General features: G+C 51.2%; 1 protein-coding gene across 1 annotated transcript in view; it reads left to right on the top strand.

Annotated features, from left to right (window-relative positions):
• The window catches only part of LOC138363133 (uncharacterized), a 20,298-nt gene extending 11,746 nt beyond the window's left edge, over positions 1-8,552 (top strand). Inside the window, exons 2-5 of the mRNA XM_069322126.1 lie at positions 157-659; positions 1,890-3,889; positions 4,017-4,537; positions 8,292-8,552. Of these exons, the coding sequence (XP_069178227.1) occupies positions 157-659; positions 1,890-3,889; positions 4,017-4,537; positions 8,292-8,552 (3,285 nt within the window). The remainder of the gene's footprint in view (positions 1-156; positions 660-1,889; positions 3,890-4,016; positions 4,538-8,291) is intronic.
• Positions 8,553-12,500: the final 3,948 nt, after the last annotated feature.

Raw genomic sequence — 12,500 nt, 5'->3', positions numbered from 1 at the left:
TTGGCCTAACCTGTTAACAACATTAATGGCCGTAAATGCAATACCAAGTTGTAGGTGGACAGGAAGATGAGTGTGACCCACACACCATAACTTGTGTTTTGGGGGTCATATTGCGGTCTAGACTCGCAGGAAGCGATTGGGCTCTGGTGTCACCAGTATGGCGTCGGCGACGACCAGTATGGCGTCGGCGACGACCAATATGGCGTCGGCGACGACCAGTATGGCGTCGTCGACGACCAGTATGGCGTCGGCGACGACCAATATGGCTTCGGCGACGACCAGTATGGCGTCGTCGACGACCAGTATGGCGTCGGCGACGACCAGTATGGCGTCGTCGACGACCAGTATGGCGTCGTCGACGACCAGTATGGCGTCGGCGACGACCAGTATGGCGTCGTCGACGACCAGTATGACGTTGGTGACGACCAGTATGGCGTCGTCGACGACCAGTATAGCGTCGTCGACGACCAGTATGGCGTCATCGACGACCAGTATGGCGTCGTCGACGACCAGAATAGCGTCGTCGACGACGAGTATGGCGTCGGCGACGACCAGTATGGCGTCGTCGACGACCAGAATGACGTCGTCGTCGACGACCAGCCTAAAAATGGCCTCCTCCACCCTCCTGTTCAAGTGATGCGTCACAAACGTATTTTTTCGTGGACACCAACAGGAGGACTTTTACTAAATTGATTCAGTCAATAATAATTCAATTTAATTTAGGGAAGTACCTTTTATTTGCTTCAGTTCCCAGACTTTTGGTTTAAGGCTTAAATTGAGTAATATCATTTTCGGGGCGAGATGGTGGCGAATATTTTATCACGTACGTCATCCTTTTCAGGACTTCCTACTTCAAGTGTATTTAATATTTAATTAATACAAAACACCAATAATTTGACTTGGTCTGTTGTATTAAAGAATTTATGGGTGATGAGGGAAATTTCCTACACCTAGCACCACCACCTGCCCCTAGCACCACTTTGGCTCTTTGGTCCCGCATCTCAGATGTCAATCAACTGGTGTACATCGATGCTAAAGAGTTCATCTTTATCTACCCTGTCAATTTTATACGTAGTGATCATGTCGCCCCCTCATGTGGAGACATCATGCCTCGTGATAATTTTTGAGTGTATTAATATCTAAATTGTATGTGTGTGTGTGTGTGTGTGTGTGCGTGTGCGTGTGCGTGTGTGTGTGTGTGTGTGTGTGTGTGTGTGTGTGTGTGTGTGTGTGTGTACTCACCTAGTTGTGTTTGCAGTCTGCCTCCACCACATCACTTCCTAGCGCATTCCATTTAATAACTACTCTAATACTGAAAAAGTTCTTTCTAATGTCTCTGTGGCTTATTTGGCCACCAGTGTCCCCTTGTTCGTGTACCATCTGTGTTAAACAATCAATCCTTTTAAGCCCATCCATCTTCCAATTTTAAGTTTAGATATGATAGAGTCCATTAGGCTCAGGAACATATACACCAGTTGATTAACGGTTGAGAGGCGGGACCAAAGAGCCGAAGCTGAACCCCCGCAAGCACAACTAGGTGAGTATACACACACACACACACACACACACACACACACACACACACACACACACACACACACACACACACACACACACACACACACATACTCCACACACACACACACACACACACACACACACACACACACACACACACACACACACACACACACACACACACCCCACACCCCACACACACGCACACAGGGACGCAGGCAGGCACAGAGCCATCGTAAAGATCTGAAAGCAATCCCAGCGTCACAAACACACACACGCTCGCTCTGTTTATTATATAATTCAGCCATTCTTACCTTCCCTCACAAATGCTGTTATTGAGAAAGGTATTTCACCGTCTCATTCATTCCCAGCCTTTTGGGGCCTACGGCCTGCTTTATTGTCTCCTACACCACGGTTAGTGCTGCCTCGCTGATTGTTAGTGCTGCCTCGCCGATTGTTAGTGATGCCTCGCTGATTGTTAGGGCTGCCTCGCCGATTGTTAGTGCTGCCTCGCTGATTGTTAGTGCTGCCTCGCCGATTGTTAGTGATGCCTCGCCGATTGTTAGTGATGCCTCGCTGATTGTTAGGGCTGCCTCGCCGATTGTTAGTGCTGCCTCGCTGATTGTTAGTGCTGCCTCGCCGATTGTTAGTGCTGCCTCGCCGATTGTTAGTGATGCCTCGCTGATTGTTAGGGCTGCCTCGCCGATTGTTAGTGCTGCCTCGCCGATTGTTAGTGCTGTCTCGCCGATTGTTAGTGCTGTCTCGCCGATTGTTAGTGATGCCTCGCTGATTGTTAGGGCTGCCTCGCCGATTGTTAGTGCTGCCTCGCTGATTGTTAGTGCTGCCTCGCCGATTGTTAGTGATGCCTCGCTGATTGTTAGGGCTGCCTCGCCGATTGTTAGTACTGCCTCGCCGATTGTTAGTGCTGCCTCGCCGATTGTTAGTGCTGCCTCGCCGATTGTTAGTGATGCCTCGCTGATTGTTAGTGCTGCCTCGCCGATTGTTAGTGCTGCCTCGCCGATTGTTAGTGCTGCCTCGCCGATTGTAAGTGATGCCTCGCTGATTGTTAGGGCTGCCTCGCCGATTGTTAGTGCTGCCTCGCTGATTGTTAGTGCTGCCTCGCCGATTGTTAGTGCTGCCTCGCCGATTGTTAGTGCTGCCTCGCTGATTGTTAGTGCTGCCTCGCCGATTGTTAGTGCTGCCTCGCCGATTGTTAGTGATGCTTCGCCGATTGTTAGTGATGCCTCGCTGATTGTTAGTGCTGCCTCGCCGATTGTTAGTGCTGCCTCGCTGATTGTTAGTGCTGCCTCGCCGATTGTTAGTGCTGCCTCGCTGATTGTTAGTGCTGCCTCGCCGATTGTTAGTGATGCCTCGCCGATTGTTAGTGCTGCCTCGCTGATTGTTAGTGCTGCCTCGCCGATTGTTAGTGATGCCTCGCTGATTGTTAGGGCTGCCTCGCCGATTGTTAGTGCTGCCTCGCTGATTGTTAGTGCTGCCTCGCCGATTGTTAGTGATGCCTCGCCGATTGTTAGTGATGCCTCGCTGATTGTTAGGGCTGCCTCGCCGATTGTTAGTGCTGCCTCGCTGATTGTTAGTGCTGCCTCGCCGATTGTTAGTGCTGCCTCGCCGATTGTTAGTGATGCCTCGCTGATTGTTAGGGCTGCCTCGCCGATTGTTAGTGCTGCCTCGCCGATTGTTAGTGCTGTCTCGCCGATTGTTAGTGCTGTCTCGCCGATTGTTAGTGATGCCTCGCTGATTGTTAGGGCTGCCTCGCCGATTGTTAGTGCTGCCTCGCTGATTGTTAGTGCTGCCTCGCCGATTGTTAGTGATGCCTCGCTGATTGTTAGGGCTGCCTCGCCGATTGTTAGTACTGCCTCGCCGATTGTTAGTGCTGCCTCGCCGATTGTTAGTGCTGCCTCGCCGATTGTTAGTGATGCCTCGCTGATTGTTAGTGCTGCCTCGCCGATTGTTAGTGCTGCCTCGCCGATTGTTAGTGCTGCCTCGCCGATTGTAAGTGATGCCTCGCTGATTGTTAGGGCTGCCTCGCCGATTGTTAGTGCTGCCTCGCTGATTGTTAGTGCTGCCTCGCCGATTGTTAGTGCTGCCTCGCCGATTGTTAGTGCTGCCTCGCCGATTGTTAGTGCTGCCTCGCCGATTGTTAGTGCTGCCTCGCCGATTGTTAGTGATGCCTCGCCGATTGTTAGTGCTGCCTCGCCGATTGTTAGTGCTGCCTCCCCGATTGTTAGTGCTGCCTCGCCGATTGTTAGTGCTGCCTCGCCGATTGTTAGTGCTGCCTCGCCGATTGTTAGTGATGCCTCGCCGATTGTTAGTGCTGCCTCGCCGATTGTTAGTGATGCCTCGCCGATTGTTAGTACTGTCTCGCTGATTGTTAGTGCTGCCTCGCCGATTGTTAGTGCTGTCTCGCTGATTGTTAGTGCTGCCTCGCCGATTGTTAGTGATGCCTCGCCGATTGTTAGTGCTGCCTCGCCGATTGTTAGTGCTGCCTCGCCGGATTGTTAGTGATGCCTCGCTGATTGCTAGTGATGCCTCGCCGATTGTTAGTGCTGGCTCGCCGATTGTTAGTGCTGCCTCGCTGATTGTTAGTGCTGGCTCGCCGATTGTTAGTGCTGCCTCACCGATTGTTAGTGCTGCCTCGCTGATTGTTAGTGATGCCTCGCTGATTGTTAGTGCTGCCTCGCCGATTGTTCGTGCTGCCTCGCTGATTGTTAGAGCTGCCTCGCTGATTGTTGGAGCTGCCTCGCTGATTGTTAGAGCTGCCTCGCTGATTGTTAGTGCTGCCTCGCCGATTGTTAGAGCTGCCTCGCTGATTGTTAGGGCTGCCTCGCCGATTGTTAGAGCTGCCTCGCTGATTGTTAGTGCTGCCTCGCCGATTGTTAGAGCTGCCTCGCTGATTGTTAGTGCTGCCTCGCCGATTGTTAGAGCTGCCTCGCTGATTGTTATTGCTGCCTCGCCGATTGTTAGAGCTGTCTCGCTGATTGTTATTGCTGCCTCGCCGATTGTTAGTGCTGCCTCTCCTGTTGTCAGTGTTGCCTCGCCTGTTGTGCTGGCATTGTTATTAATGAGAATTTTATCCTTCGATTGTCATTTTTGCGATTGTTAGTGCTGCGGTTCTTTGTGGTGAGATTGTTAGTGCTGTGATTCTTAATGTTATTATTGTTAGTCATGTGATTGTTATTGCTGTGACTGTTAGTTCTGGGATTGTTAAAGCCGCTTACTGTGATTGTTTGTGGTTTGTTAATGCTGATTGTGCTGTGATTGTTAGTGAAATAATTATTACTGTTTTTTTTATTGTTGGGATTGTCATTAGGGGGATTGGTATTTTGTAGATTGTTCCTGTAGTAATTATTATAGTTAAGATTGTTAGTACAGGGATTGTGGGTATTGTGATCGTTTTTACTAAGATATTTATTGGTGGAATTATTATCGCTGGGATTGTTGTTGTAGGATTGTTAGTGTTTGGATCGTTAGAACCGATATTGTTAGTGATGGGTTTGTTAGACCTGAGATTGTTAGCGATGGGGTTGTTATCGTTGTGACTGTTAGTGCTGGGACTGATAGTGCTCGGATTGTTGGGGCTGAAATTGTTAGTGATGCGATTGTTAGTGATGCGATTGTTAGTTAGTGAAACTTATTTAATTAATAATGAATAACATTTTACAGCATTACCCCCAGTCGTGAGTGACTGTATGGTTGGTGAGTGGTTGATGTGACTGCATGGCAGGTGAGTGGTTGATGTGACTGTATGGTTGGTGAGTGGTTGATGTGACTGTATGGCAGGTGAGTGGTTGATGTGACTGTATGGTTGGTGAGTGGTTGATGTGACTGTATGGTTGGTGAGTGGTTGATGAGACTGCATGGCAGGTGAGTGGTTGATGTGACTGTATGGTTGGTGAGTGGTTGATGTGACTGCATGGCAGGTGAGTGGTTGATGTGACTGTATGGTTGGTGAGTGGTTGATGTGACTGTATGGTTGGTGAGTGGTTGATGAGACTGCATGGCAGGTGAGTGGTTGATGTGACTGTATGGTTGGTGAGTGGTTGATGTGACTGCATGGCAGGTGAGTGGTTGATGTGACTGTATGGTTGGTGAGTGGGTGATGTGACTGTATGGTTGGTGAGTGGGTGATGTGACTGTATGGTTGGTGAGTGGGTGATGTGACTGTATGGTTGGTGAATGGGTGAAATGACAGCATGGTTGGGCGGCCAACCTGTTGCCTCCACCGGTTCCATGATGTTGCGTGTTCTGGCAGCAATGACCGTCGTGACTGGTGCTGCAGCGTTGGTGCTGAGCAACATGCAAATGGCAGAGTCGCAGGTGCAACCGTGGCTCTTCATGGGGGCTCCTGTTCAGAATCTGGGATTCTCTGTTGTGGACTTGGCTGGGATTCTGGGAGTTCTTCTACTCCCCAAGCCCGGCTCGAGGCCAGGCCTGACTTGTGAGAGCTTGGCCCAACCAGGCTGTTGCTTGCAAGTCTCACATGCAAACCAAAATACAGGCTTCCTGTCCCCGGCAAAGTGTATTTCCTCAGAGACACTCCTCAACCAAAGGGTTTCACTCCCTCCCCCCCCCCCCCCTCCCGCCACTACCATAAAATACCTCACTGTGATGTTAAAGGCGCATTTACCCCGAGTTATGACAGCCGCGCCATTCGTCGCTCGCTGCTGACTACACGACTTCTGGAGCGTTTGATGTGTGAATGTCAGTCCCGTGATATGGCACCAGTGGGCCCTGGGTCGCCTCAGGCACCAGTGGGCCCTGGGTCGCCTCAGGCACCAGTGGGTCCTGGGTAGCCTCTGGCACCAGTGGGCCCTGGGTAGCCTCAGGCACCAGTGGGCCCTGGGTAGCCTCAGGCACCAGTGGGTCCTGGGTAGCCTCAGGCACCAGTGGGTCCTGGGTAGCCTCAGGCACCAGTGGGGCCTGAGTAGCCTCAGGCACCAGTGGGGCCCTGGGTAGCCTCAGGAACCAGTGGGCCCTGGGTAGCCTCAGGCACCAGTGGGCCCTGGGTAGCCTCAGGCACCAGTGGGTCCTGTGAAGTCCTAGTAACTACTGGACCCTAGGAAGTTCTGAACACGAGCAGGGACGGTAGTTAAGGGTCGCTGATTCATGCTAAACAAGGCTCTCTGAAGCTGTGTTAAGTGAACAGTGACTCACTACCATCCACACCCTGTGGCCATGTTGTCCAGTTATGTTGATATGACTACGGGAGATGAGGGGAGTGTGGCTCTGGTCAACCTAGTGGAGAGCGAGAGAGAGAGAGAGAGAGAGAGAGAGAGAGAGAGAGAGAGAATGTATGTAGTATATATTATAGAGGTAAAATAAATTGATTTGAAAGGGAGGGAGCAGTCCAAGTCCAAGAGCTATAGCTCGATTCTGTGACACACACACACACACACACACACACACACACACACACACACACACACACACACACACACACACACACACACACACACACACACACATACACACACATACACACCCGCGTGCTCGCGGGTGGAACGCAAAAGAAGGGGACACAGGTGGAAGCTGAGTACCCAAATGAGCCACAGAGACATTAGAAGGAACTTTTTCAGTGTCAAAGTGGTTAGTAAATCGAATGCATTAGACAGTGATGTGGTGGAGACAGTGATGTGTTATGGACTCCATAAACAATTTCAAGTGTAGATATGACAGATCCCAGAAGGCTCAGGAATCTGTACACCAGTTGATTGACAGTTGTGAGGCAGGACCAAAGAGCCAGAGCTCAACCCCCGCAAGCACAAATAGGTGGGTAAACACACACGGAGACAGGGTCGGGAGGGAAGGTTGGGTGGCTCCTTAGTGCTGTCCTTTTTTTTAAATTTGTTGTGTTCAGCAGCTCCTTGCAGTGTGTACTTTGTGTGTGACGTGTGTGACGACAAAGATGACGTCCAGACACATATTTGTCGCAGCCAACATCTTCCGTCGCACCCACTGAGGAAACGCACAGCAGTTGAAATACAACACCCAGGATGACGTCCACTCCTGCCAATTCAGACACACTGGTACCAACATCTACAGCTGTCAATCAAGCGGTGCCCCCAGTACCTGTACAAGGGTCAAATCAAAACTCTACCAGCCAGAATAGGCCTAGAAGGAGTGGGCAGAGTCTGGTCCGCCCTAACCAGCGATATCGGCCTCCACACCCTCAGCCACAACATAATCATAACCAGGCACTGCATCACCAACCTCATCAAGGCCCAGACCAACGTCAGCACCAGCAGCACACTCAGCATGGGTCTCAACTCTTGAATCCCAGGTTTAGCTCTGGCAGTCAACTTCCCAGCATCATAGTAAGGCCCTACTCTAAATGCAATCGCAGGAAGCATACAGCTGAAACCTGTCTAGATTGAAACATTTGTAGATGACAGGATTCCTGAGAACTATGCTACAATTGCCGGTTATACCTTATGGATGCACCGAGACAGACAGGGTTAAGGAGGGGTGATGCAGTGTGCATCAGCAAATCTGTGCATGCTCAACTCATTGATGAGCTCATCCCTGATCATCTTGAAATTATTTTCTTCAAAATTTGCATAAATCCAGGTACCTCAATACTCTTATATGCAATGTACAGACCTCAATGGCAGGGTGTATTCCTAGTCAACTTAGGACAGTTGGACTTAGGCTTAGGACAACTTAGGACACAACTATGGACAACCTAGACTCCCTGCTAATGCAGCACAACTCTCAGCACATTATAATTGTTGGTGACCTTAGCCTATCTCATACAGAGAGATTTTGATGAACTCTTAGCAGTCTTCAACTTTGAATATTTTGTGAGCTTTCCCACCCACATATCAGGTTCGTCCTTTGATCCTGTCGTAACAGACATTCCTGCAAGCATAGTTCACTCCAGACCTCTGGGATATGTTGGTTCTTCAGACCACCAGGCTGTCTTTACTACACTGGCTATCCTGACAGATCGAGGTGAAGAATCTGTTCGAACTGACTATGGGACAGAGGGAACTGGCCAGCCCTCCGCTCAGAGTTAGCAACAACTGATTGGAATGCCTTGCTCCAGGGGGACATGAACAGCCACCCAAACGCTTTCATCAGTCGTATACTGAACCTCCAGCATAGGCATATCTCTCACCGGAAGTATGTGACCAAGCCCACTGATCTGCCTTAGTTTGGATATCGCTGCCGGATGGCAGCTGATGCCAAAAACAGGGCGTGGAGGAGATTTAAACGACATCCCTCGGCTCATAACAGAATCATTCATTGACAATCTTGACGAATAATGAAAGAAGTTCAAAAGTAAGCTATATCCAGATGGGAATCCGAAACTTGAAGAAAACTTGCATCTGGAATGGTTGTATCCGAAGTCTGATGGTCCCTGTTGAAGGATCAGTAGGGATAATCATCTGAGGACACAATCCTGCCTCTAAGCCGGGAGGATGGAACTGTGGCAACCAGCAATCAGGAGATGGCTGATCTACTGGCAAACCACTTTGCTGCCAAGATGCAAGTCCCTAATGCTGAACGTCAGCCTCCACATCTTGCTGCAGGCACTGTGTCTAGGATGACTGAAGTGGTTATACAGCAGGCTGAAGTTCTTCATCTCCTTAAAACGCTAGACACAAGCAAAGCTGTGGGGCCAGGTAAAGTTAGTCCACGACTACTACCCAGCTGTGCTGACCTGTTGGCTCCACCTCTCACGTTCCTCTTCCAACTCTGCCAAGCTCGAGGAATTTGGCCCTCCTTATGGAAGAAGGCAGACATTGTTCCAGTACACAAAAAGAAGAGCCGCTCAGTGGTCGGTAACTACAGACCAGTGTCACTGCTCTCCATTACTGGCAAAATCCTAGAATCATTAATCGCTGAGCAAATAATATCATATTTTTGATCATCATCGGCTTATATGTGATCGACAGTATGGGTTTAGTGATGGCCGATCTGCTGCTGATCTCTTGCTGAATCTCTCTACTAAGTGGCATCAGTCGTTGCTCTAGTTGTGTTGTTGCTCTTGACACAGCAGGAGCGTTTGATCAGGTCTGGCACTCTGGATTAGTTTTGAAGCTTCAAGCACTAGGCATCTCAGGCTCCATCTTACAGTTAATAAAAAACTACCTTCAAAGAGACTAAGGGTAGTCCTCAATGGAGCAAAAGCGGAAAGGCACTCAATTGGAGCCAGTGTTCCACATGGTAGTGAGCTTGGCCCTCTGCTGTGGAATGTCTGTTCCAACGATCTTCATCTTATTCCTGAAGCTCAAGTTTGTGCTGATAACTGCACTCTAACCTTCACATACAGAAAGGAAGAAATGCCAACTGCTGCAAGAAACATCAATCACCAACCTTCAGCGATTTCTACCTGGGGTGGGAGATGGCAGGTCACATTTGCAGCGGAGAAGACACAGGCGATGATGATAATTAGACTGTACATGGCAAGTCTGACAGGCTTGTAAATGAGTGGCAAAACTCTAGAGTTCACAGATGAAATTGACATCTTGGGAATGAAGTTTGACTCTTCAATGACCAAGAAGAGCCAAGTGCTTAACCTAGCTAATGAGACCGCCAGGAAACTTAAAGCTCTCCGGCGCCTCTCACACCTTGACAACAAGGGCTGCCAAATCTTATATAAAGCACAAGTTTGCTCTCATCTAATCACTCCTTTCCTGGATTGCCTGCCCCCCCCCCCCTTCATCATTCATCAGACTGTTGGACAAAGTGGAGAGACGTGCAAGAAGGCTCATCTCTAGTCTTGACCAAGTCTGGTGGGAACGGTCTGAACATCAGAACCTGCAAACACCCTCCTGACGTTGGTGGTTTTACTGTTATGCACAAGGCCAACATCCTCAAAGTTCTGCACCTAACCTAGCTCCGTGGACGACTAGTAGCTACCCGTAGCACTAGGCTCTTAACCTTGAATAGTCCATGCTGCAACGGCCTTACTCAAGAACATAACTCCATCAGCGATCATTCATTCCTAGGCTGACTCGCGTCTGGAACTTGTTCGCTCAACAGGTTGATACACGGGAGATCAGGTCAACTGATCACATGAAGGCTCTGGTACACGGTTGGCTACAGTCTCATCCTGGTCCTTATATGATCGTTACTTAATATTGTTAATGAATAAAGACTATTCCAACTGATGCATATAACAGGTTCATGAAATAAATGGGCTTCTAGGAGTATGTTTCATTCCTGAACTATATGTTTAACAGATCTCTCACCCTGCCCATGGAGGACAGAAGAAAATGTATATATGCTCGTTAGCACTGTTAATGTGTGGCCACGTCTGTGGTAGAAAATAATAATGATAAAAAAAATACTTAATATTGTTAATGAATAAAGGCTAATTCCAACTGATGCATATTACAGGCTCATGAAATAAATGGGCCTCTAGGAGAATGTTTTAATTAAGCTGAGATAGAACCACAGCTCTTGCTTGCAGTTTCACCAAGTTCCTTATATTATAGTTCCATTAGGATAGTGCCCTATGTGATAGTTTCAGAGTACATTCTCATGAAATAAATGAGTTTCCCATTTATTTTCATGAATAAATAAGACAGCGAGACAAAAAGTCAGAGGAGAGAGAGAGGAGCCCACGAGCATGGACGCAACACACAGACGAGTGTGAGACAGGCCAGGGTGTGGAGGCAGGCCAGGGTGTGGAGGCAGGCCAGGGTGTGGAGGCAGGCCAGGGTGTGGAGGCAGGCCAGGGTGTGGAGGAAGGCCAGGGTGTGGAGGCAGGCCAGGGTGTGGAGGCAGGCCAGGGTGTGGAGGCAGGCCAGGGTGTGGAGGCAGGCCAGGGTGTGGAGGAAGGCCAGGGTGTGGAGGCAGGCCAGGGTGTGGAGGCAGGCCAGGGTGTGGAGGCAGGCCAGGGTGTGGAGGCAGGCCAGGGTGTGGAGGAAGGCCAGGGTGTGGAGGCAGGCCAGGGTGTGGAGGCAGGCCAGGGTGTGGAGGCAGGCCAGGGTGTGGAGGCAGGCCAGGGTGTGGAGGAAGGCCAGGATGTGGAGGCAGGCCAGGGTGTGGAGGCAGGCCAGGGTGTGGAGGCAGGCCAGGGTGTGGAGGAAGGCCAGGGTGTGGAGGAAGGCCAGGGTGTGGAGGCAGGCCAGGGTGTGGAGGCAGGCCAGGGTGTGGAGGAAGGCCAGGGTGTGGAGGCAGGCCAGGGTGTGGAGGCAGGCCAGGGTGTGGAGGCAGGCCAGGGTGTGGAGGCAGGCCAGGGTGTGGAGGAAGGCCAGGGTGTGGAGGCAGGCCAGGGTGTGGAGGCAGGCCAGGGTGTGGAGGCAGGCCAGGGTGTGGAGGCAGGCCAGGGTGTGGAGGAAGGCCAGGGTGTGGAGGCAGGCCAGGGTGTGGAGGCAGGCCAGGGTGTGGAGGCAGGCCAGGGTGTGGAGGAAGGCCAGGGTGTGGAGGCAGGCCAGGGTGTGGAGGAAGGCCAGGGTGTGGAGGCAGGCCAGGGTGTGGAGGCAGGCCAGGGTGTGGAGGCAGGCCAGGGTGTGGAGGCAGGCCAGGGTGTGGAAGCAGGCTAGGGTGTGGAGGCAGGCCAGGGTGTGGAGGAAGGCCAGGGTGTGGAGGCAGGCCAGGGCGTGGAGGAAGGCCAGGGTGTGGAGGCAGGCCAGGGTGTGGAGGAAGGCCAGGGTGTGGAGGCAGGCCAGGGTGTGGAGGCAGGCCAGGGTGTGGAGGCAGGCCAGGGTGTGGAGGCAGGCCAGGGTGTGGAGGCAGGCCAGGGTGTGGAGGCAGGCCAGGGTGTGGAGGCAGGCCAGGGTGTGGAGGTAGGGGTTCCAGCCGCTGAATATCGCACCGCCGGCAAAACTAGAGGAGAATATTATAGGAGGTGGATGACAGCACCACCACGCTGGGTCCCGACTGTCTTCTTGATGGTTAGAACACAAGTTAGGGTGACCGCGTGGGGGGTTAGGGTGACCAGGTGGGGGGTTAGGGTGACTGTGTGGGGGTTAGGGTGACTGCGTGGGGGTTTGGCTGACCGCGTGGGTGCT

The sequence above is a fragment of the Procambarus clarkii genome, chromosome 1 (assembly GCF_040958095.1).
Source record: "Procambarus clarkii isolate CNS0578487 chromosome 1, FALCON_Pclarkii_2.0, whole genome shotgun sequence".
NCBI lineage: Eukaryota > Metazoa > Arthropoda > Malacostraca > Decapoda > Cambaridae > Procambarus > Procambarus clarkii.
This window is presented reverse-complemented; position numbering and strand designations above follow the sequence as displayed.